The sequence below is a fragment of the Nerophis lumbriciformis genome, linkage group LG04 (genome assembly GCF_033978685.3).
Source record: "Nerophis lumbriciformis linkage group LG04, RoL_Nlum_v2.1, whole genome shotgun sequence".
NCBI lineage: Eukaryota > Metazoa > Chordata > Actinopteri > Syngnathiformes > Syngnathidae > Nerophis > Nerophis lumbriciformis.
This window is the reverse complement of record NC_084551.2, coordinates 22,772,588-22,798,972: the sequence shown is the minus strand read 5'-3', so window position 1 is coordinate 22,798,972 and position 26,385 is coordinate 22,772,588. Positions and strand designations below refer to the sequence as shown.

Sequence of the window (26,385 nt, the reverse complement as noted above, 5' to 3'; positions counted from 1 at the left end):
ATTGAACCATGCATAGACAAACAACAAAACAAAAACTCTATTTCACTTCCAATATACTGTATGCCACGTTGGCCTCTGCAGTGCTCCCTGCCATCGTCTGCTGGAGTCAAGGGCAGCATGGCCAGAGACAGAAACAGAGCAACCAGTCCTAGTTTGCCCATTATATTAACTGCATATGCCATATATTTATTTATATTTTTTTAAATAAAGTAACGCGTTCATTTATTGCCCTTGTAGTTAATTACCTTATTTTTCGGACTATAAGTCACAGTTTTTTTCATAGTTTGGCCGGGGGTGCGACTTATACTCAGGAGCGACTTATGTGTGAAATTATTAACACATTACCGTAAAATATCAAATAATATTATTTAGCTCATTCACGTAAGAGACTAGACGTATAAGATTTCATGGGATTTAGCGATTAGGAGTGACAGATTGTTTGGTAAACGTATAGCATGTTCTATATGTTATAGTTATTTGAATGACTCTTACCATAATATGTTACGTTAACATACCAGGCACGTTCTCAGTTGGTTATTTATGCGTCATATAACGTACACTTATTCAGCCTGTTGTTCACTATTCTTTATTTATTTTAAATTGCCTTTCAAATGTCTAATCTTGGTGTTGGATTTTATCAAATACATTTCTCCCAAAAATGCGACTTATACTTCAGTGCGACGTATATAGGTTTTTTTCCTTCTTTATTGTGCATTTTCGGCCGGTGCGACTTATACTCCGGAGCGACTTATAGCCCGAAAAATACGGTAATGATTTTTACTTTCCGGTGTAGTGTTTTTTTTTTGTGACTATTGTAGTGAGCAACAAAAATGCAGTGCTTTCACCAAACTTGACATGTTTTTTGTTGGTTAATACCTTAAAATAAGCATGAACATTGTGCTGCTGTGTTGCTATCATTCCTTGCAGGGCCTCGGTTCTTTGGATGATGATGACCCTAACATTCTACTGGCCATTCAGCTGTCGCTCCAGGAGTCAGGGATGGCAGGGGAACAGTCTATTCATGACGTCCTTGCAAATGAAGCATCGCTCGGAGCAATTGGCACATCTTTGCCTTGCAGGCTTGAACAGAGTGGTCCCGGTGTAGAGGTTCTTCCCAGAGTGTCTTTCAGCAGCTCAGAACTACTCGAGTTGGGAGACAACTTGGCTAGACTTGGCAACATCAATATCAGCAGCCATTACTCTGCTACCTCTGGTCTTCCCACCTCTGGTCAGCTCTGTGACAGCCACAACCGAGCCAACGGCTGCTCTCTGCCAATACCAGTTGCCTCAAGCAGCAGTTTCTCATCAACGGGTGTGTTTTCATCCGACACGACAGACTCGACCACATGCAGCAGCAACGACCCGTCCTCCTCTTCTGCGTTAGCAGCAAATGCTAATTTGCTGGGCAACATCATGGCGTGGTTCCACGACATGAACCCACAAGGTATCACCTTGGTGCCCTCAGCGTCTTCCGACACAGATGTCGACACGCTCCATGCAGGCGGACACGAGTGCCTGCGGGATGAAGAACAAGCTGGGGTCATCCACTTCCATGAGAACAGGAAGTCTCAGGAAGGAACGGAAGAAGTTGCCTTTGGTTCCTCAAGAATTTGTGACATGGAGACAAAGGAATGTCCTGTTGTAGAGAGGCCGACACAGCTCCATCTAGTGGGGCTGGACGCCATGCCGTTACCTTACATTCACACCCATGGTACAACTGGGGACCATGAGGAGCAGGTAGACACAAAGGTCTGTCATGTTGACACACCACAATGTGCATCTGACCACTTAGCCAGCAGCAGCTCCTCAGACTGGGAGGAGCAGGTGCACTTAGTATGATCCTTTTGCTTTGAGATTATTTGGCTGGTCAAAGATGTGCATATTCTAGTTGCTACATTCACTTGGAATGTATACATAATTGTGTTTTTTCAACTTCAGATGGCAGATAGAAGAGCATCGCTTTCAGAAATGTGTTTACTAAGAGCTCCTCATCAAAGGCAGCTCCAACCAATGAGAAGATTGCACCTGATAAAGATTAAAACACATTTCTTCAATGAATCTTAGTATACTGTAGAATTTAATGTGGACTGAATGGAGGGCTTTGACAAACAGTGTAACTAACTGTAGTCCCTGCAATGTGACTTTCAGTCACATAATTCACTTAGCAGAAATTGGTTTGAAATTACATTCACTTTGTTTTTTATCATCTGGGTATGTTATTTTGAAAGAATAAGGCCACCAGAGTTCTGCAGCACTGCGAGCCGGTTCCTGGCCTCAAAAAGATTGGGAACCACTGACATAGTTGCTTATTTACAACAAAATTACGTCTCCTTATTAAAAGCACTGACAGATTTGAACAGACATCTAAGTATCTATTCCAAGATGCTACAGGTAGTTAGAGTCAAATGTTTTTTTTTGGTTTGCAGAGCCAACACACTTCTCTGCTGCAGCCACTTCTATTTGTTTTACATCTTTAATCTGTAGCTTACAAATGAATAACTGTCATTGCTGCACATGTTGTAATGGCTAAACACTGACCTTTTAAAAGCACAGTTTACAGTCACAAAGTGGATTTTTTTTTTTGTTCAAAGTGTGCCTGTGTGGAAAAATAACTATGCCATCCCAACAGTTACATTTACATGAAAGTGTCCAGCCTGGATTTTTTTTACTTGATATTTGCAGCTGCAAGGGAAAGGTTTAGTTGGATTCACATAAATAGTTTAATATGTCAGACATTCACACACAAACGGTCAATTTTTTTTTCACCAGTGAAAATCAGGTAGAAAACTCTTAATAGGCCTGAGTGGTGAGTCAATGTTGACCTGAACTTCTTCAGCCATTTTTTTTAAACAAGTCTTTAGAATTCTCTAGAAACTGGGCTTAATTTGAACATCCAAATACTGCAGCTGAGCAGTTCAGTGTTATGAAGAGACTAATAGTAAGCGGTCTTGTTTGGACTGCAGAAAAAGGCCAGCGAAAGAAGTCACATTAAAACGTGTCGATTTGTGACTCAAATCGAGTCCGCTGTAATTGATCTCCAGCTCATATTGATGTGTAATGAAAGCCTTCACAGGGCTGTGCACATGTCCTCGGGTAAACAGATTGTTGATGTGTGTCGCATCGCAAACAATGGTGAGTTTACCGTTTTGAAAAGGTTCTCCACAAGACACAGTGCCTTTATTTCAATGACGGTTGTTGAATTACTATCTTGATTTGTACGCAGTGTAAGCAAATACATAGTACTTTGAAGTTATTTATTTTGCATTATGCTTAAAATGCACAAACCAAACAGGTTTGGCTGGTTTTGAGGTGACACTTGAGGTTTGACAGTGTTTGAGTTGTAATGGTTGTCATACTTCACACAACAATTCTATATAAGGTTTGTGTTACTCATATTTTTTGCTAGCGGGGCTTCTCGATCACGCTTTTTCTTTACTACCGTTTGGTTTTCCTGTGGTTTAAGAATTCATGTCACGATTGACTTTGAGTTGACCTACTGTATCCCAGAAGACACTAAAATGGAGGAAAGTTGCAATATAATTTGATATTTATTTGAAATGAAACGTAAATCCACTGAAGGAAATGGAGTGTGAATAACCATTATAAACTGATACACATGATTGATCAATGTTTTACCTTTTGAGACTTTTGTTCTGCCTCACTGGTCTGAAGTCAATTTGTTTTCTAATAACCAAGTACAGAAACATGAAGATTGCTTTGGCAGATTTCTTGAAGTTTTTCAAATGTGAGTGCCATGTGGTCTGTGGAGCAAGGTTCCTTAAGACTTGGGTTTGTGTGTAGTAGTTAAACACAGGCTATGATGTATACTATATACCCTGTTGTACACCCTACAATATGCTGTGCATTACACATCTTACTGTCCAGGTGATTTCTTTTAAAATACCATTTTGTAACTCATTGAGATTTTCTATTGTAAAGCGACTAATCCTTGAAATGCTATTTGCACTTTCATAGTCTATACTTGATACATTCCCTCTTTATATGAATCGTGTGGTGTATTATGCCAATAAACTGTGTGTTGAGTTTTAATTTGTGTTTTTTTTTGTTATCAATACTACTAAGGACCTAAATGATCACTGGGAATGTAACAATATGAAAATTGCATTTTAAATTACAATGGTTATTATTGCGGTGCTCAACAAGTACTTATACACACTGAAATATTTTAGATTTTTTCCAATAACAAATACACACTGCTCGAAAGCCCACTATTTTGCATGTTCTGTGTTCCATATGCTTCACTCAGAAGAATGTTCAGGCGGGCTTTACGGTGTCCTACTCAAAGCAGCGCGCCTTGAACGTACTGTAAAAACACCTCCGTTTCCTATTCTTCAGAGTATCAATTACCATGGTGCCTACACATGGAGTTTGTAAGTTCAATGTACACAATTGAAAATCTTAGTTGCTGAGACAGCAATGTGTTTATATATTTCTTAATGTTCATACGATTTAATGATAATTCTAAACGGTACTACCAACCGCCTTGAGTATCACAGCGGTTATCATTACCTACTGTTCACCTGTACCTTATGGAGTATTCCCCCCGGAAAGTAACAATTTTTGCCTTTTTCCTGTCGCGCCACTGTTTAATTAGTGCCCAGACTTTCCCTTACTATTTTCGGGAAATGTTCTTTAATTTCAAAAATCTAATGTTGATAGGTCTCAAAAACTCTGCCAACTAAGTGGCAAGATTGTGTTGTAGAAAAATATATTTTGATTGTTAATCTTGATTTTTACAAACAAATTAGAGGAAGCCGCCAAAATGTTACTTGTTGGTCACAAAAAACATTCATGAAGTTTGGTTCTTTTATAAATTTATTATAAATTTATTATGGGTCTACTAAAAATGTGACCAAATCTGCTGGGTCAAAAGTATACGTACAGCAATGTTAACATTTGGTTGCATGTCCCTTGGCATGTCTCACTGCAATAAGGCGCCTTTGGTAGCCATCCACAAGTTTCTGGCAAGCTTTTGGTTGAATTTTTGACCACTCCTCCTGACAAAATTGGTGCAATTCAGCTAAATTTGTTGGTTTTCTGACATGGACTTGTTTCTCCAGCATTGTCCACATGTTTAAGTCAGGACTTTGGGAAGGCCATTCTAAAACCTTAATTCTAACCTGATTTAGCCATTCCTTTACCACTTTTGACATGTGTTTTTGGGTCATTGTTCTGTTGGAACATCCAACCTCCAGGCTGATGATTTTAGGTTGCCCTGAAGAATTTGGAGGTAATCCTCCTTTTTCATTGTCCCATTTACTCTCTGTAAAGCACCAGTTCCATTGGCAGCAAAACAGGCCCAGAGCATAATACAACCACCACCATGCTTGACGGTAGGTGTGGTGTTCCTGGGATTAAAGGCCTCACATTTTCTCTTCCAAACATATTACTGGGTATTTTTATTTTGCTGATTTTTTGTTGTGTGTGTGTGTGTGTGTATATATGTATATATACATATACATATATATATATATATATATATAATATACATACAATATACTTACCTATATACAACCTCAATGGAGGTGTTTGTATGGTTTTTTAAGGGCTTTGTAGGCAGAATTGCGCGGCTTCCATTGGCTCCATTGTAAGCAGACTTTTGTTCGCATTTATTTAATATTTAGAATGCAAAAAATAAATAACATCTGTTGTCATATCTTTCATAATGATTGTGAACGATAGGCAAAATTCCCCCCAAAAAGTGCAGTTCTCCTTTAACATTTAGCGCTCACATTTAGATTGAAGATTTCTATTTAACATTCAGGTTTAGATTTAGATTTAACATTTAGGCTTACCGGTAGATTTAACATTAGGTTTAGATTTCAGATTTAGCGCTCACATTTAATTTTGTCTATTGTTCACAATCATTATGAAAGACATGACGATGGATGGATGGAATTTCTTTTTAATGCATTCTAACTATTAAATACATGTAAATAAAAGTCTGCTTACAGTGGAGCCAATGGGAGGTCCTCTATTTAGCCCCATTAAAATCCAAGAAATAACCATTCAAAAAGCGCTAACAATACTCCATTTACATTTCCTGACTTGACATTTACATTTCCTGACTTGACTATGAACCGCAAGTATTAGTGGTATTGTTGTTATAAGCGCTAACGCAGACAAACTATTTATAGCGGGCCCGCGATCACTTGCTTGCGTCCCTATGTTTACATCATCGAGTGGTCTGCTGCTTCCTTTCCTCGTTTATTGTAAATCATAAATCATGATTCTGACATGCACTGAAGAAGTCTGAGTAGGTATTACGACAAGTTGGTACACTTTGACAGCCACTTAGGACCCAAAACTGGCGAGGACGACACGAAAAGACACTTGGTGCCCCCACGCCCCACCCATTTTCTCTGTGAGGATTATGAGACATTCTTCATCGAAATAGGAATACCGGTATATGAACAGTCGGCATCCTAATGACAGCGGACCTTGCACAGTAAGTGATGTTTTATTATGTTTGTTGGCTCTCGTGAAGTCTGCAGTGCGCAATAATCAGTGATGAAGAAAAAAAAAAAAGCAAACCTTGATGCATTTTTTAAATTAAATGTGCGGCGTATGCTTAAAATGATCAAAATAGATAAAAAAATTAAATGTTATTATAAATGTGCCCGTTACTACATTACATAACAGTCGTGGTCAAAAGTTGTAAAGAACATAATGTCATGGCTGTCTTGAGTTTCCAATAATTACTAAAACTCTTGTTTTTTTGTGATAGAGTGATCATCCTTGATTTTTACGAACAAATTAGAGGAAAACGCCAAAATTGTATGAACTATAGGGCTGTTACTCATTTGCAGCATATTCTAGAGGGGGTTCTGACCAAGTGGGGACCACAAATGTAAATCAAACATTTAAACTAATGTTCAATAAGTAAACATTTCTGACAGTATTTTTTATTTTGCAGATTTTTTGTTGTGTGTATATATACAGTATATATATCTACATACAGTATATACTTACATCATGTATATACAATCTCAATGGAGGTGTTTGTATGTTTTTTAAGTGCTTTGTAGGCGGAATTGCGCGGCTTCCATTGGCTCCATTGTAAGCAGACTTTTGATCGCGTTTATTTAGCTGGGATAGGCTCCAGCATCCCCCGCGACCCCGACAGGGACAAGCGGTAGAAAATAGATGGATGAATGGATTTAATATTTAGAATAAATAAAACAAATACAATTAAAAAACATTCGTTGTCATACCTTTCATAATGATTGTGAACGATAGGCAAAATTCCCCCAAAAAGTGCAGTTCCCCTTTAACATTTAGCGCTCGCATTTAGATGTAACATTTAAGTTTAGATTCAACATTAAGGTTTAGATTTAACATTTAGTTTTAACATATATGTTTGGATTTTAGATAATATATTCATATGAGATATAAAGAGTCAACATTTAATTAACTTAAATGTGATGAAAATGAGCAAAATTTTAGAAATACATTCGCGATCAAAAGTTTACATACACTTGTAAAGAACATAATATCATGGCTGTCTTGAGTTTCCAATAATGTCTACAACTCTTATTTTTTTGTGATAGAGCGATTGGAGCACATACTTGTTGGTCACAAAAAACATTCATGAAGTTTGGTTCTTTTATGAATGTATTATGGGTCTACTGAAAATGTGAGCAAATCTGCTGAGTCTAAAGTATACATACAGCAATGTTAATATTTGGTTACATGTCCCTTAGCAAGTTTCACTGCAATAAGGCACTTTTGGTAGCCATCCACAAGCTTCTGGCAAGCTTCTGGTTGAATTTTTGACCACTCCTCTTGACAAAATTGGTGCAGAACTTTCCTCCAGAAGGTCATATCTTTGTCCATGTGATGTCAGATGAAACAAAAATTGAGCTGTTTGGCCACAATACCCAGCAATATGTTTGGAGGAGGCAGCACGGTGGAAGAAGGGTTAGTGCGTCTGCCTCACAATACGAAGGTCCTGAGTAGTCGTGAGTTCAATCCTGGCCTCGGGATCTTTCTGTGTGGAGTTTGCATGTTCTCCCCGGGTACTCCGGCTTCCTCCCACCTCCAAAGACATGCACCTGGCCCTAGTATGTGAGTGTGAATGTTGTCTGTCTATCTGTGTTGGCCCTGCGATGAGGTGGCGACTTGTCCAGGGTGTACCCCGCCTTCCGCCCGATTGTAGCTGAGATAGGCTCCAGCGCCCCCCCCCCCCCCCCCCCCCCCGCGACCCCGAAGCGAATAAGCGGTAGAAAATGGATGGATGGATAGATTTTTGGAGGAGAAAAGGTGAGGCCTTTAATCCCAGGAACACCACTCCTACCGTCAAGCATGGTGGTGGTAGTATTATGCTCTGGGCCTGTTTTGCTGCCAATGGAACTGGCGCTTTACAGAGAGTAAATGGGACAATGAAAAAGGAGGATTAGCTCCAAATTCTTCAGGACAACCTAAAATCATCAGCCCGGAGGTTGGGTCTTGGGCGCAGTTGGGGGTTACAACAGGACAATGACCCCAAACACACGTCAAAAGTGATCAAGGAATGGCTAAATCAGGCTAGAATTAAGGTTTTAGAATGGCCTTCCCAAAGTCCTGACTTAAATGTGTGGACAATGCTGAAGAAACAAGTCCATGTCAGAAAACCAACACATTTAGCTGAACTTCACCAATTTTGTCAAGAGGAGGGATCGAAAATTCAACCAGAAGCTTGTGGATGGCTACCAAAAGCGCCTTATTGCAGTGAAACTTGCCAAGGGACAAGCAACCAAATATTAACATTGCTGTATGTATACTTTTGACCCAGCAGATTTGGTCACATTTTCAGTAGACCCATAATAAATTCATAAAAGTACCAAACTTCATGAATGTTTTTTGTGACCAACAAGTATGTGCTCCAATCACTCTATCACACAAAAATAAGAGTTGTAGAAATGATTGGAAACTCAAGACAGCCATGACATTATGTTCTTTACAAGTGTATGTCAACTTTTGATCGCGAATGTATATCTGCTAGAAAAGTGTGACTGAACTTTTACATTCGGCACCCCATCATCTTGCACGCTGCGTTAGAATTCAGAGAATGATTCCTGCAAGACACGGCGTTTCAGCCTGTGGTGGAGGCTGAGGGTCAGCGACAGAGGTTGATGAGTTGTAGCAAGAGGAGGAACAAGGTAACAATGTCCAAGTAGAGGCTGAGGGCGGCATAAATGTACTCCTCGGGAGAGACCTCGTATTTCCTGTGCTTGCCGCCCACGATGCGCTGGGTATCAAACACCAGGTACTGCAGAGATAGTGAGAGAGGAGATGCTTCAACGTGATGACAGCTTGTTTGTGTGATTAAAGAGACTTTGTCCCAGCAAGGGGAGACACATGGAAAGAAACTTAACAAGGCGGTCGTTGTCTGCTGCTCATAAATTATTCTGTAGACCCCAAATAAGCTGTGACTTGCTCCTGACGGCTTGTTTGGGCCCCGTGAGCGGTCCGACTGCTCCCATCTGTGACGGCGGGGGTCACCAACATTTGTGGTTGGCGCCAAGGGCATGTAGGGAGGATGGTTGTGAAATTGAAGCCCCCCCGTTAAGAAGGCGTATGAGTGAAATAAAAGGGCACAAGGACATCAGAGTCTGTCTATTTGCGCTAACGACTCAGACGCTGGCGGTTTGCAGCTTAGCCCTGGGATCAAATCTTGCATCTCATTCACACCGGTGACATTAAGCCCCCTTTGATGGTGATTTATTTCACTTGGAAAGGTCAGCGTTGGAGAGCTTATTTCATTCCTGACAGGTGTGGAGTGTACTCACCAGGGAAAACAACAAGGTGCCCAGGCAGGCGTAAGCAATGTACGCAAACTGTTGAAAGACAAAACATGGTAGAAATAAGTTTAGAAAGGTGTGAAATTACACAATTTTGCACTTGATTCAAAGGATTGATGTACGCCTCTCCATGTGTGCGCAGTTTAGGCTACATTCACACTGCAGGGTATGATGTTCGATTTTTTGGTTAAATCCGATCTTTTTATGTAGTCCTTTACATTATCCCCCCCAAAAAATGCCCACCAAATATGACGTCAAACACACAGCCCTTTGTTTAGGAGTTAGACACAGTCCCGGTATGTGCTAGTGTCAGTCCCGGTGTTCTGGAAAAATTGTGTACCGTATTTTTCGGAGTATAAGTCGCACCGGAGTATAAGTCGCACCTGCCGAAAATGCATAATAAAGAAAGGAAAAAACATATAAGTCGCATTTTTGGGGGAAATTTATTTGATAAAACCCAACGCCAAGAATAGACATTTGAAAGGCAATTTAAAATAAATAAAGAATAGTGAACAACAGGCTGAATAAGTGTACGTTATATGAGGCATAAATAACCAACTGAGAACGTGCCTGGTATGTTAACGTAACATATTATGGTAAGAGTCATTCAAATAACTATAACATATAGAACATGCTATACGTTTACCAAACAATCTGTCACTCCTAATCGCTAAATCCCATGAAATCTTATACGTCTAAATAATATTATTTGATATTTTACGGTAATGTGTTAATAATTTCACACATAAGTCGCTCCTGAGTATAAGTCGCACTATGCCAAACTATGAAAAAAACTGCGACTTGTAGTCCGAAAAATACAGTATATAAAACCTTATTGGAGGTGTTTGGATGTTTTTTTTAAGGGCTTTATAGGCATAATTGAACGACTCCCATACGCTCCATTGAAAACTGACTTTTGATCGAATTTATTTAATATTTAGAATGCATTAAAAAAAAAAAAATCTGTCGTAATATCTTTAAAAAAGTGCAGTTTCCCTTTAAGTTGTTAACTATAAGAATATGCAACTGGTTTCATTTTTGAAGCAACACATTTTTTCAGAAAACCGTCTCATTTATGGTCATTTCAAATAACAACCCGAAAAATTGTTTCTGAAAAAAAAAAAAGCTAAAAACTAGGGATGTCCGATAATGACTTTTTGCCGATATCCGATATTGTCCAACTCTTTAATTACCGATACCGATATCAACCGATACCGATATCAACCGATGTATACAGTCGTGGAATTAACACATTATTATGCCTAATTTGAACAACCAGGTATGGTGATGATAAGGTACTTTAAAAAAAATAAATAATAAGATAAATAAATTTAAAACATGTTCTTGAATAAAAAAGAAAGTAAAACAATATAAAAAGTTACATTGAAACTAGTAATTAATTAAAATTAGTAAAATTAACTGTAAGGTTAGTACTATTAGTGGACCAGCAGCACGCACAATCATGTGTGCTTACGGACTGTATCCCTTGCAGACTGTATTTATATATATTGATATATAATGTAGGAACCAGAATATTAATAACAGAAAGAAACAACCCTTTTGTGTGAATAAGTGTGAATGAGGGTAAATGGGGGAGGGAGGTTTTTTGGGTTGGTGCACTAATTGTAAGTGTATCTTGTGTTTTTTATGTTGATTTAATTAAAAAAACAAAAACAAAAAACAAAATAACAAAAAAAACGATACCGATAATAAAAAACCAATACCGATAATTTCTGATATTACATTTTAACGCATTTATCGGCCGATAAAATCGGCATGCCGATATTATCGGACCTCTCTACTAAAAACATGTTTTTGTTAAGACTAAAACATGTTTTAATCAATTCTCGAAAATTATGAATCTATTTAGAATCAGAATAAGTAGAAATCACAGGTTTGATTGTGAATTGATTTAAAATCCTTTCATGTGGAAAGACGCCAGCGTTGGATTTCAAAATATCGAAATTGTAATGTTCACATTGAAATGGAAAAAAATAATAATTGAGCTGCAGTGTGAACAGAGCTTTATGAGTACTTGTCTATAATGTGTTATGAATCAATATATATTGTCTTCCTCTGACCCAGGGATTTTCAAACTGTGGTACGTGTACCACTAGTGGCATGCGGGCTCCATCTTGTGGTACCCCAAAGATTTGATTCATTATTTAAGTACTGTTTTATTTTCCCATAGACAATCACTGTTCAAACTGTGTGTAATATTACAGTGTAAACCAGGGGTGTCAAACGTACGGCCCGAGGGCCGCATCAGGCCCGCGAACAGGTTTTATCCGGGCCGTGGGATGAGTTTGCTAAGCGTAAAAATGTACCTGAAATTTTTGAATGAAAGAAACGGCTGTAATAAATGTGTCCTCTAGATGTCGCAATAGCAATTTTTTGTATCTTTGTAGATGATGCTACATATGTACAAAATAAACCACATGATGTTACTACATCAGTCAAGGGAAATTATCAAACTATATAAATAACATTCTGTAATTTGATTTTGATATAATCTTTTTATTTAATTTTTTTCCTAATTTAATTGCATTTTTTATCTTGATAGATGGAAAATTAACACTGATGAGTTGACTGATGAACATTATTGCATAATTTATTCACAAAATATAAATAACGACAAATAAATGATTAACCGCAACATGTAAGTGTAAAAAAAAACCCAACAACATTATGATTTGTACATTTGTGCTTGTTCCATTTTCAAACAAAGAAAACAATCTGAAGTTGTCTTTACTTTTAAGTTATCGTGCCGGAATTTCACTAGTCTGGCACAATTGGGAGTATATTTTTCTCTATGAGTTTGACACCCCTGGTGTAAACAAATATTCAGTATTCTTGTTTCTGCCTTTATGAATACGTAGGCCTACTACGCTGCTGTATTTTGATGTGGGTCATTATGGTGGTACTTGTTTTTTGAAGTGGTACTTGGTGAACAAAGTTTGAGAGCCATCTTGGGTGAAAGACCCGCCCGTCTTCTTGTTTACCTGCGATCGGAGGATGGCACAGAGCAGTGCAAACGAAAGCAGAGTCCATGCAAACACCCACAGGCTCCCACTCGCCATGGTGAAGTCCCACTGGTGTCAAAGAGGAGAGAGACCGAGAGGATGTGAGCAGCCTGGAAAAGGCTGTAGCCGGAACATCTTTCATTTATGCTCATCATCGCTATAAAGGCCACTCAAGGTCTTCCAACGTTGCAGCTGGGCTGTGAGGCGTCCCAGATTACTGAGTGATGAAGACACATTGCAGTTCAACACGTGAATATACTAACGATTATGGCTGTAATGATCCTGGATAATTAATCAACCAGATGCACGGCTGGCATGGAAGGAGGGTAGGCGGTGTTTTGGCCTGCATGCCCTTTTCAGGCAGACATAAAGCGATGGCTGTTACCAAATAAAAAATCACTATCATGATTACCTGGCCTGCAAAGCGCAAGATTGATATAAAGTCGACAACTTACAAAAAAAAACCATGAATCACTCTAATAAAGTTATTCTTTATTGTTGAGTTGTGTGATTTATTGGCTCTATAAACCTTGGATGAACAGTAAGGAGTATTCACGAGACATACAATATAATAGATATACTCCTTCAGATGTAATAAGTGACAAGGCATCCTTAAAAACTACAAACCGCGACTAAAAGTAAATGAACAATCACTTCCAGACTTCGTTTCCATTTTGCCCACATCTGTTTCACTGTTTGACGGCCGCACGCACCCCGGCTATACGAGCGGCTCATTGAAGGAACATTCATTGTCATCGGGAGACACTTTCTCAATAGGACGTTTGCTCGTAAAATATCGCACATTGTAATGAGACTTTTTAAAATGTCACTCAAACCTGCGTTGGCGTGAAATTGAAAATGATTAATACAAAGTCAAACATTCATTCGTTTCAGCTTCTGAATGGAGTCCACTGCTTTACATACTGCGGTAGCGGTAACTACTTACCCTTACACTGAAGATCTGATCTTATTTTTATTCTCAGTATATGACACTTTTAAGGCAAATTTTATGGACTAGAATATAGACATCGCCATTTAGTCACCTGGGGGCCCAAAGCAAACCTAGTCGTTGGGGTCTTCCACCTATTAAAAACGTGCACCATGCAAGCTGCACGTTAAAGCTTGCTGATGGATCCCAATGCTTTTAAAGTTAAAGTCAAAGTACCACTGATAGTCTCACACACACTAGGTGTGGTGAAACGACCCTCTGCATTTGACCCATCCCATTGTTCCACCCCCTGGGTGGTGAGGGGAGCAGTGAGCAGCACCGGTGGCCGCGCTCGGGAATCATTTTGGTGATTTAACCCCCAATTCCAACCCTTGATGCTGAGTGCCAAGTAGAGAGGTAATTTACTGTAATTAATAAGAAGTTAGGAGCACAACTTGAGTAAAGTGTACAACTCGGGATGGGAATCAAAAACCGTTTGTTGTTTGGAATCGCTTGTCATTTTGTTAACCGATTCCGTAAACGGTTCTTCCGGGCGACGATGATGTCATCACGCAACGTCAGACAGCAACATGGCTGCACCCGGGCGGAAGAAGGACTCTGCCCGATGACATCACATGGACAAAAATAAGACCTTCTGGAGGAAAGTTCTGTGGTCAGATGAAACAAAAATTGAGCTGTTTGGCCACGGACATAGAGCAGGCAAGTCATTGTTTTGACTGCTCGAAGAAAACAACATCCTAATCTACGATTTGACTCCCTCGAATGGCCTTGACGCTATCAGGAACAGGCTGTTCTGAAAAACTCCCCCGAGGACACCTCAATGATGGACGCTTTTGACCTTCCTTTTTTTCAATAACACCTGGTGTCGAACTTTGAGATTGGCCCCAGTCCACAAAAACATTTCAACATCTCACCCAAGTTAATTGGGTATACATGCACGCACCCGCCCCTTCCCCAACCAACCCCTTCACCACTGCTTAATTCCTCTACGGGGTTATGGAGGGCTGGTAGCGCTTAGCAGCAGGCCGGCCTCCAGGGCCCCAAATCCCCCCCCCTCTGTTGCGAGTTGTTGTGATTATATGTATCATGTGTATGTGTGCGATGCTATGTAAGGTTTTTTCCTTGGACTCAGTCTGGACCCCTCCCGATGGTCCAGCCTTAGACTGATATTTTTTTTACTCATCCCCCCTTTCCCTATGTCACCTTTTTCCCACCTTTTTTAAGGAGCGCTGTAAGTGGCTGATCCGTTGGCGGTCCCGTCTTGTCCCGCTGTAACGTATGTCTGCTCTTAGTGGGATTGTGCCGAAAATGAAATTTCAGTTTTCATATGTCTTGTACATGTTAAAGAATGGACAATAATAAAGCATCTTGAATTGAATCTTGAATACCCAGCAATATGTTTGGAGGAGAAAAGGTTGAGGCCTTTAATCCCAGGAACACCAATACTACCGTCAAGCATGGTGGTGGCAGTATTATGCTCTGGGCATGTTTTGCTGCCAATGGAACTGGTGCTTTACAGAGAGTAAACGTCCAAATTCTTCAGGACAACCTAAAATCATCAGCCCGGAGGTTGGGTCTGGGCGCAGTTGGTGACCCCAAACACACAACAAAAGTGGTGAATGAATGGCTAAATCAGGCTAGAATTAAGGTTTTAGAATGGCCTTCCCAAAGTCCTGACTTAAACGTGTGGACAATGCTGAAGAAACAAGTCCATGTCAGAAAAGAGGAGTGGTCAACAATTCAACCAGAAGCTTGTGGATGGCTACCAAAAGCGCCTTATTGTAGTGAAACTTGCCAAGGGACATGTAACCAAATATTAACATTGCTGTATGTATACTTTTGACCCAGCAGATTTGGTCACATTTTCAGTAGACCCATAATAAATTCATAAAAGAACCAAAGTTCGTGAATGTTTTTTGTGACCAACAAGTATGTGCTCCAATCACTCTATCACACAAAAATAAGAGTTGTAGAAATTATTGGAAACTCAAGACAGCCATGACATTATGTTCTTTACAAGTGTACGTCAACTTTTGACCACGACTGTATTACATCAAGAGGAGGACATGCGAGCAATATGCTGAAGCATTTCAACACACAGCATGCAATAACTGCAAACCCCGTTTCCATATGAGTTTGGAAATTGTGTTAGATGTAAATATAAACGGAATACAATGATTTGCAAATCCTTTTCAACCCATATTCAATTGAATGCACTACAAAGACAAGATATTTGATGTTCAAACTCATAAACTTTTTTTTTTTTTTTGCAAATAATAATTAACTTAGAATTTCATGGCTGCAACACGTGCCAAAGTAGTTGGGAAAGGGCATGTTCACCACTGTGTTACATGGCCTTTCCTTTTAACAACACTCATTAAACGTTTGGGAACCGAGGAGACACATTTTTTAAGCTTCTCAGGTGGAATTCTTTCCCATTCTTGCTTGATGTACAGCTTAAGTTGTTCAACAGTCCGGGGTCTCCGTTGTGGTATTTTAGGCTTCATAATGCGCCACACATTTTCAATGGGAGACAGGTCTGGACTAAAGGCAGGCCAGTCTAGTACCCGCACTCTTTTACTATGAAGTCACGTTGATGTAACACGTGGCTTGGCATTGTCTTGCTGAAATAAGCAGGGGCGTCCATGGTAACGTTGCTTGGATGGCAACATAAGTTGCTCCAAAACCTGTATGTACCTTTCAGCATTAATGGCGCCTTCACAGATGTGTAAGTTACCCATGTCTTGGGCACTAATACACCTCCATACCATCACAGATGCTGGCTTTTCAACTTTGCGCCTATACCAATCCAGATGGTTATTTTCCTCTTTGGTCCGGAGGACACGACCTCCACAGTTTCCAAAAACAATTTGAAATGTGGACTCGTCAGACCACAGAACACTTTTCCACTTTGTATCAGTCCATCTTAGATGAGCTCAGGCCCAGTAAAGCCGACGGCGTTTCTGGGTGTTGTTGATAAACAGTTTTCGCCTTGCATAGGAGAGTTTTAACTTGCACTTACAGATGTAGCGACCAACTGTAGTTACTGACAGTGGGTTTCTGAAGTGTTCCTGACCCCATGTGGTGATATCCTTTACACACTGATGTCGCTTGTTGATGCAGTACAGCCTGAGGGATCGAAGGTCACGGGCTTAGCTGCTTACGTGCAGTGATTTCTCCAGATTCTCTGAACCCTTTGATGATATTACGGACCGTAGATGGTGAAATCCCTAAATTCCTTGCAATAGCTGGTTGAGAAAGGTTTTTCTCAAACTGTTCAACAATTTGTTCACGCATTTGTTGACAAAGTGGTGACCCTCGCCCCATCCTTGTTTGTGAATGACTGAGCATTTCATGGAATCTACTTTTATACCCAATCATGGCACCCACCTGTTCCCAATTTGCCTGTTCACCTGTGGGATGTTCCAAATAAGTGTTTGATGAGCATTCCTCAACTTTCTCAGTATTTATTGCCACCTTTCCCAACTTCTTTGTCATGTGTTGCTGGCATCAAATTCTAAAGTTAATGATTATTTGCACAAAAAAAAAAGTTTATCAGTTTGAGCATCAAATATGTTGTCTCTGTAGCATATTCAACTGAATATGGGTTGAAAAGGATTTGCAAATCATTGTATTCCGTTTATATTTACATCTAACACAATTTCCCAACTCATATGGAAACAGGGTTTGTATATGAATGTCACGTTTTTGGACCATGCTGACCTCATCCCAGGCAACCACAGTCATCTGACGTAAATACAACAGGTACTACTAATACTGCCTCTAATGATAGCGCTATTACCTGTTAAACTGAAATGAATGCCTTATTATTTAGATGAGCACAAGGAGACATATTCTGACTGGTTTCGAGGCGGGCAGTAACAGCTCCAGTTCACGTCTGCCACTAGCTGTCACCGCGGCAGGGAAGAGTACGACAACGAATGGCACAGAGCAGTGACTAAGTTTGTGGTCAAAAGCTTGCAACAATTTGCCACAAAAATGCTCCTTTGGTATGAATGTTCAATTGGAGTCAGAGAAAAGTGGCATGTTTTCCTCCAACCCCATTTTCACTCAGTCATTATATTATACAGGTGGAACTTATAATATTAGAATATTGTGTAAAAGTCAATTTATGTCAGCAATTCAACTAATTTGTAATATAGTCATTACATGCAAAGTGAAATATGTCAAGCCTTTATTTAATATCATTTTGATTGATGATCATGGCTTACAGGTTTTGAAAACCCCACATTTTCTGAGTTTTCATTAACTGTTATTAATCATCAAAATTATATATAAAAAAAAAAAGGCTAGAAATATCTTAATTGGCATGTTATGAGCCTATGTCATTATATTAGTTTTGCCTTGTAAATCTAAACAAACATTTGCACAGTATATTGCACGGTATATTCTCTAGGCAGATTACAGAGATTCTTAAAAGTTATAAAAAAGATTACGAAATGTTACATTCTCGTGTTAAATTCTACAGAATTTTGTATTTATTTATTTTTGGAATAGTTTTTTATGCTTTGTGCCTTTTAACACCTCACCGGTGACTTTGTAAGGTCATACCAGTAAACTAAAACCCAATTTGTTATGATCCATTGCCCGGATCATGTGTTGTTTTAGTTTGACTCCCTTAGTTCTGTTTTCAGCACGCCTGGGTGTGTGTTTTAGTTGCCATGACTGCAGATTAGTTTCACCTGCCTCTGATTAGAGTTTGGGATGCTCGCCTGCTCCTGGGCACTAATCAGAGAGCTACTTACTCCTGTTTTTTGCCACAATCAGTCTGGCTTCCTTGTTTGCACTACACAACATTGACGACATCTGCTATTTGCTTCCATGCAACCGTTACGTTAAGTATTTCTACGATATTTATTTACTTCGCCATAGCTCCCACGCTATCGGCACGCTTTTCTGCCTTTTTGTATTTTTTCATGATTTCATGGACGATATATCAATGTCTCACCTGCACCTTGCCTCCGGAGTTCCTGCTGCATCTTAAGAGAACGATCCATCTTTTTGTTATCTTTTTTTCCAAATAAGAATTGATAAGAGACCCGATAACGAACTTTATAGTTAAGCAAAATGGAAAGTGGAATCGGAACCGGAAAAGTCTTATCAATTCCTATCCCTGTGTACAGCACAGGCATCAAACTCAAGATCGGGGGCCAGAGGCCTCATATAACTAGAGTTGCATGGCGTTCTTACTAAAAACAGACGTACGTTCAAATCCAGAGAACTAAAATGATGTATTAAAGTGTGCGCACGCACAGTGCCAAGCACATTTCTTTTATACATCGCAATCAACTTGAAATTGGTCACAGATGTTGGCTACGCCTCCCTATAAATATGCAAATCATATTGAAAGTAGCCATTTGCTTGAGCTTGGCACGGTCTGACCAATCACAAGTCAGTAGGAGGTGATTCTTTCTCATGTTTCGATTGCACCGCATAGCGAAAACAAAAACAAAATGGTTGTGTCAGGAAGAAAGTGAAGAAGAAGATGGATGTGTGTGGCCAAAACTGACTGGGGAAAATGAGTACTGCACTTTCTTTGACAAGATAGTCGCTGCAATTAAACGTAAACTTCAGAAGAGCTGGATGACTCTGATTTCCCCCAATATAAATGTATTTGATAGAAATTATAGTATGTGTTTATACAGTAGCCTGCTGCCATCAGCCAGATTAGAGTTTCATGTGAAAATGATGTTATATTGATGGGCTCTAGCTAGGGCTGCGAATCTTTGGGTGTCCCACGATTCGATTCAATATCGATTCTTGGGGTCACGATTCGATTATAAATCGATTTTTTTTTCCCATTCAAAGCGGTTCTCGATTCAAAAACGATATTTTTCCGATTCAAAACTATTCTCTATTCATTCAATACATAGGATTTCAGCAGGATCTACCCCAGTCTGCTGACATGCAAGCAGAGTAGTAGATTTTTGTCAAAAGCTTTTATAATTGTAAAGGACAATGTTTTATCAACTGATTGCAATAATGTAAATTTGTTTTAACTATTGAATGAACCAAAATATGACTTATTTTATCTTTGTGAAAATATTGGACACAGTGTGTTGTCAAGCTTATGAGATGCGATGCAAGTGTAAGCCACTGTGACACTATTGTTCTTTTTTTAATTTTTTTTTATAAATGTCTAATGATAATGTCAATGAGGGATTTTTAATCACTGCTATGCTGAAATTGTAACTAATATTGATACTGTTGTTGATAATATTCATTTTTGTTTCACTACTTTTGGATTGTTCTGTGTCATGTTTGTGTCTCCCCTCAATTTCTCTGTTTATTGCAGTTCTGAGTGTTGCTGGGTCGGGTTTGGTTTTGGAATTGGATTGCATTGTTATGGTGTTGCTGTGTATTGTTTTGTTGGATTGATTGATAAAAAAAAAATAAAAAAAAATAGATTTTTGAAAAATGAGAATCAATACTAAATCGTACAACGTGAGAATCGCGATTTGAATTCGAATCAATTTTTTCCCACACCCCTAGCTCTAGCCCACTTCACCTCCAACCCCAAAATACCCCCTCTTCCCTGCCCTACTCACCCCTGCGATCCCGAGAGGGACAATTGCGGTATAGAATGGATGGATGGAGTTGTACACATGTCTCTGATGGGCACATCAATCAGTCTGAGTAAAAAATGGCACTTTTTAATGTGAACTTTTACCCAGCATCGCCTGTGTGTGTAGCTAAAGTATTCACACCCTGTATAAAATGTGCGTACGGCAGCTATGGAGATGACGTGAGGCAGCACACATTTCCACGTCAATGTCACTTTTGATACATCTCATCTTTTGCCGTGAAAGACGGCGTACGGCAGGTTTTTGCACATACGCAATCTTTGTAAATGACGCCCCAGGTCTGGCCCGTCACACCATTTTACTAGATGGCAATAAAATCACATATTCAGAGCTCAATTTTGAAATGTTAATATTTCAATTAATTATACCTAATAATAGTAATTAATTCATTTGTGATACAAGAAAAAAGCATCACCAAAATCTTTTCCTTGCCCTTATGTGGGCTCTGTACCGAGGATGTCGTTGTGGCTTGTGCAGCCCTTTGAGACACTTGTGATTTAGGGCTATATAAATAAACATTGATTGATTGATTGAATATCTTACTTATTGTCCGGTGTCTGTCCTGTCTTTCAAACATTCTTCGTGCATGTTTTACACTTAAAAAGTTTTTGTTCGTCTTATACATTCATTTAAGTTTCAACACGTTTATCCCTGCAGATTAAGAGCATTTAATAGGAGAATGTTCATGTTTTTAAGAGCAGGCTTAAGACCCACCTTTTTGATTTGGCTTTTACCTGATATTAATTATTTTATTGAATCCATTTGTATTTTACTTTTTATCCTAATAGTTACGCAAGATTGTATTTATTTATTTTTATTTATTATTTATTTACTGTATATTCATTAAAAAAAAAATATATATATTAATCTTCATATGTCTTACTTGTATTTTATTCTATACTCACGGTTCTTACTATTTTACAAGTTTTATTATTTTTATTTTCCAATGTTCCTCATATGAGCCATCTGCCTCAGGGGTTATCGGCTGTACTTGTGGGGCCGCTTTTGTGTCAGCGTCCTGTTGGCCATGGTCTGATGACCTCCTGGTGCAGATGGTTCCTGTGATTGTGTTTACTCACATGTCTCCTCTGTATTCAGCCATGCAATCACTGTGTCCATATAGTTGCATATGTGTGTATGTTGTGTGTGTGTGTTTGTGTTTGGTATCTGTGTCCTTGAGTACGTATGTGATAAATCCTGGCTAAATAAATGTTGAATAAATACATACACACATGTAAACGAAGAGGTGAATGTTTGTATACATACTATATTACCAAGAAGGCTTAGCGCTGTAGACAGGAACATGAAGTCGGTCTTAGTGATGTGGGAGGACTGATTGTGCTGTTTGAGCAATAAATAGTTCTTATGTTGTTAAACATATTTGTTCCTGATTTGTCTACACAAGACACACAAATACATTTTGATTAGACAGGTGACGTGATCGTTTGAGCGCCGCTCAGAGACAAATTCTAGTAGCGAAAATGACGGCAATTGGTCAAAATGTTCGGGGTAGTTGTGGGCGTTTGACAAAGTTGCAAGACAAAGTATAATAGGATGAGATTGAATTGGAGTAAATTGGTGCGATTGTGACATCGCAAAATCCTGGAGAGACTGATATATTTCTGGAATCTACACAAAGGAATAATGTTCCTATAACATGTGATGTTTATAAAATACTATGGCCTGACCCTGACCTGAGACAAGATCATGCTGATGTTGATACCGATCCTGTTGCTGTCAATGCTGATGAACCTGCATATGTGCTGAATATAGAAATCCTATCCTAGACTTTTTGGTGGAAATGTGTTGACTAAATCCCTCCAATGTGTAACAAACACTCATGTAGTCTGTGTTTTGACAGCGTGTGTGTATTGTCTGAGGGTAAAAACTGATTGGCACCCAGAAATGAAATGTTTCTACTGTTGGGTGGGATTAATAGAAAATATTGTGTGAAGTTTTGAGAAAAGCTGTTGTTCTAGAAATTCAATTGAAAATCTGAAACTTCAACCAAAGGTACCTTATACATGGATAATTTCTGGAGTGGTACCAGTCTGGATGATACGCTAGCTGACCCGAGTTGAGATCGGGATGGATCACTCTTCCATGCACAGTTATGGACGTCTCTGTATAACTGACCAGGCTGTGGCCGGAAGAACCTAACCCCCTATGACTTGTTGGCTTCCAGATGGACTGGACTCCCCATTATCTATTACGGGTAATTTAACAATTCAATAATTATACCCACTCAACATCCATTGCAGTCAATCACCCTTCATCTGCAGTCCCTTTTCAAGGTTTCTCCTTTTTTCCCCAGCTGGGTTTTTTTTTAGTTTTTATTTGTCAGAATGTGATTTGTCATGGTGATGCTGTTGTGAGTTTGTAAAGCCCTTTGAGACACTTGTGATTAAGGGGTATATGAATACATTCTGATAATTTAATTGATTGATTATCCCTTGCCACCCAGATTAAGGTTTACCACTTTAACGGCTCAGAGATAAGAATGACCCAAAAAAAAGTACGGAAGCAGCAAATAGTCAAACCTCTAGGTGACCCTCAAACAGGTTAAACTGTGCCAACAATGAGAACAAGGACTTAACCTGATTGACTGATCTCAGCATTAATCATTCTTTTGCTCAAGCAGAGAGCCCATTTTTAAAGCTTTGCTGGCAACCGCAAGCTCATTTTTACACCTTTGACTCCAATATGGACATTTACCTCTGAGCTGGAGCCAAGTCATTGCGGTTTTATGACGACTCACCTTGCCAACCGAAACCGGAGTGTATGACAGGCCTCACCTTTGACTGCATTGCAAACACACTCAGGGAAAAGGACACCAGCGCAGTCGCCCCTACGGCCCACAGAACGGCTTCGGCTGAGTAGAACCTACACATGTACAAAATCAAACCGGTATGCCGTTAGACGGCACCTCCAGAGTTTCATGTCTTCAGTCATACATGATTTATCTCATATTATTTCCTTTGTGTCTCAGCTGCAGTGTTGGGACTAACGCGTTACAAAGTAACGCGTTACTGTAACGTCGTTAGTTTCGGCGGTAACTAGTAATCTAACGCGTTATTTTTTTTTATTCAGTAATTTAGTTACCGTTACTACATGATGCGTTACTGCGTTATTTTACGTTACTTTTGATGTAGTATCGGCTAGAAACAGAAGCGCTGCGGTGTCGTTCTTCTGAATCTTCCTCTGTCACAAGCCGGAGAGAAGAAAAGAGGCGCGGTCTATGTGTGTGTGTGTGTGTGTGTGTGTGGGTGTGGGGAGGGGAGGGGATGAGGCACACAACTGATCCGCGGTTTGATATATGAAACAAAAAAAAAAAGTTGTTGGCACGTTCAGTCCACACACAGCGTGGTCATGGCGAGCGGAGTAACGGAGGAGCTTGAACGCCCCCGCCATTGAATCGGTGTGTTTATAAGTGCAGACTCGGTTGTGCAAAACGAGGGTTTTAAACACATGCTGAACGTGCTTGAACCACGTTACGACATCCCGTCGCGCACCCACTTCAGCAATAAGATTGTGCCAGATCTTTATGAGCAGGAGAAGAAAAAAGTTGTGGATGAACTATCCCGAGCATCAGCTGTTGCGCTCATGACAGACGGGTGGACGTCCAGCGGAACTATAAGCGCTCACTTCATCACAGCTGACTGGGAGATGAGAAGACACGCCCCCTCTACGAGAGTCTCCTTGCGCAGGTACTGACACAAGCAGTGGAGGAATGGAAGATAAAGATATCCCAGTCACACGTGATCATGCCAAAAATCAAATAATTACAGAGAATGAGGCAGGACTGGGACCACAGATAGGTGCTTTGCACATGTAGTGAATTTGGCATCACAGAAGGGAATCTCAGTCAATAGGATGGAGCGCCTCTTTGGGAGGATCAGGAAGGTTTCTTACTTCCACCCAAGCACAACAGCTGCTCATGTGCTTAAGACAAAGCAAGAAATGCTAAAGCTGCCTGCTCATACATGATGTCCCAACGAGGTGGAACTCCACTTATGATATGTTGGAGCAGCAGGCAGCTATATACTCTGCATTGACCCACAACACCCTGAAGACAAATGTCAACCTGTCTGATGATGATGTGAGAGTGGCAGGTGAGGTCCTCCAGGTGCTTAAACCCCTCAAAAGTGTTCCATCTCTACTGAGCACTGAAACTTCACCATCTGTGTCAATGATCCTGCCACTGAAAACAAGTATTCTACAATCCATGGCTCCAAGTGTGGAAGACAGCAGCATCACTCCAGATGTCAGGCTTTATGTTTCAAGGAAGATGATGTGCCTTCTTATGTTGCACTTTAACTTGTTTTTTATTCATGGTCATTGGTCCAAGTTTAAAGAAAGGAGGAATGCCTTTTTATGTTGCACTGTTTTTCATTAATTATGTTAAAAGGAAAATAAAAATGTATGTCAAGTTGATCAACAGATTGTATTATTCTCCAGTGCAATAACAGTACTGAAATGAAGGCAAAAAGGGCATTAATGGGAGCTTTAAAAAAAAAAGAAGAAAAAAAGAAGTAACTAAATAGTTACTTTTCACAGTAACGCATTACTTTTTGGTGTAAGTAACTGAGTTAGTAACTGAGTTACTTTTGAAATAAAGTAACTAGTAACTGTAACTAGTTACTGGTTTTCAGTAACTAACCCAACACTGCTCAGCTGTAGAGACGCCCCCCACTAGACATGTGTTACATAATGTATCACTCATCTTCATTTTATATCACTTTCACTTACTCGGACTCCGATGAATATAATAATACCAGTGAAATATTCACAGAAAGGCTTCAACTGAAATTGCTGTTTACACTGTCATCTGTATACCAAAATGTATTTAGAAAAGCATACTGTTTGCATGATTTATGCATTGGGTAGAGGATGTTGGTTTGCAGGAACGTACGTAGATGGCTTGGTAGTTTCAGTGAGTTTTTGGCTTTAGATTGGTAGATGGATGTATGGACAGACAGGGAAGGTAGGTTTTCAAACAATCTTTTTTTTTAACCATGAGTTTCTTTTTATCAGAAGCCTGTGGATATGGTTGATAAGTTAGATAGATGAGTGAGTTAGATACGCTACCTAGATCATATTGTTATGGATGAACGGGGGGGGACCTTAGACTGATAACTAGTAATAAAATCTCAGAGTGCTACAATGGCAAGTTAAAAGCATACACAAAGAATACGGTATAAACTAACAGCCCTATTTGTAGCTTTTATTGAAAAGCTGTGTCTTCTACCTAGTGGTAGGTCAAACAGTACTGAAGCATCGACACATTATGAAACAAGTAAATACTGTGTCACTTCGTACCTCAATGTGTGCTGTGTCGTTTGACTGTGAAGCGCCAAACTGTGTTTTTCAGGAAGTGCTTCTTTCGGTTCATGAGTGACAGCTTGTAAATAAGACTAGGGAAAATGGAACATTCCGATCCTTTTGATCTTAAAGCGTCAAATAAGGTACCGTATTTTTCCTAATGGCCATAATGTTTTGTCTTCAACAAAGCGTGTTTATATTAAACCGACAGACACTGAAAAGGTGTTATTGTTTGTCCTATGGCACCATCTTTTCGACAAGTTTGTTCACTGCAAGTGCTGCGGGTTGAAAATGTACTTCCTGTTTCGTGCCTTGAACCGGAAGTATAACCGTCCATAGCGTTTCTGCTCGAAAGGAGTTTTGCAATTTAACTAAAAGAATTCATACGCACTAAACCATCCCATGTGTGATGTCTTTAAGAGTGTTTTCATGCATATTTGTACGTCGCGAGCATTAGCGAATATGCTAACATGTTTGCAAGTGTCAGTGTTAGTATTATTAACTTACAATGGTATTTTTTTTGTACTGTTTCAGTTTAGTGAATTCTCTAAAATGTCACCGACATCTGTTTCGTGTGATCAGCCTTTTTACTGCTGTGTTTGGAAACAATTAAGGTATGTTAGATAAACTTTTAAAAATGTCTCATTTCACAACGTATATATCTGTGGCTTATAGTTCGGTTT

At 39.5% G+C, this 26,385-nt stretch overlaps 2 protein-coding genes across 7 annotated transcripts in view; one reads left to right on the top strand and one right to left on the bottom strand.

Moving 5' to 3' along the window:
* LOC133597799 (ankyrin repeat and IBR domain-containing protein 1-like) overlaps positions 1-4,050 on the top strand; it is a 41,685-nt gene extending 37,635 nt beyond the window's left edge. For all 5 annotated transcript variants that reach the window (XM_061950782.1, XM_061950789.1, XM_061950805.1 and 2 more), the window contains exon 20: positions 928-4,050. In XM_061950782.1, coding sequence (XP_061806766.1) covers positions 928-1,839 — 912 coding nt within the window. In that variant the 3' untranslated portion in view covers positions 1,840-4,050. The remainder of the gene's footprint in view (positions 1-927) is intronic.
* A 4,937-nt stretch (positions 4,051-8,987) lies between these two features.
* Positions 8,988-26,385, bottom strand: part of LOC133592435 (protein lifeguard 1) — a 39,888-nt gene continuing 22,490 nt past the window's right edge. For both annotated transcript variants that reach the window (XM_061945025.1, XM_061945034.1), the window contains exons 8-11: positions 23,176-23,263; positions 12,806-12,895; positions 9,792-9,839; positions 8,988-9,271 (exon numbers count right to left, since the gene is read on the bottom strand). In XM_061945025.1, coding sequence (XP_061801009.1) covers positions 9,119-9,271; positions 9,792-9,839; positions 12,806-12,895; positions 23,176-23,263 — 379 coding nt within the window. In that variant the 3' untranslated portion in view covers positions 8,988-9,118. The remainder of the gene's footprint in view (positions 9,272-9,791; positions 9,840-12,805; positions 12,896-23,175; positions 23,264-26,385) is intronic.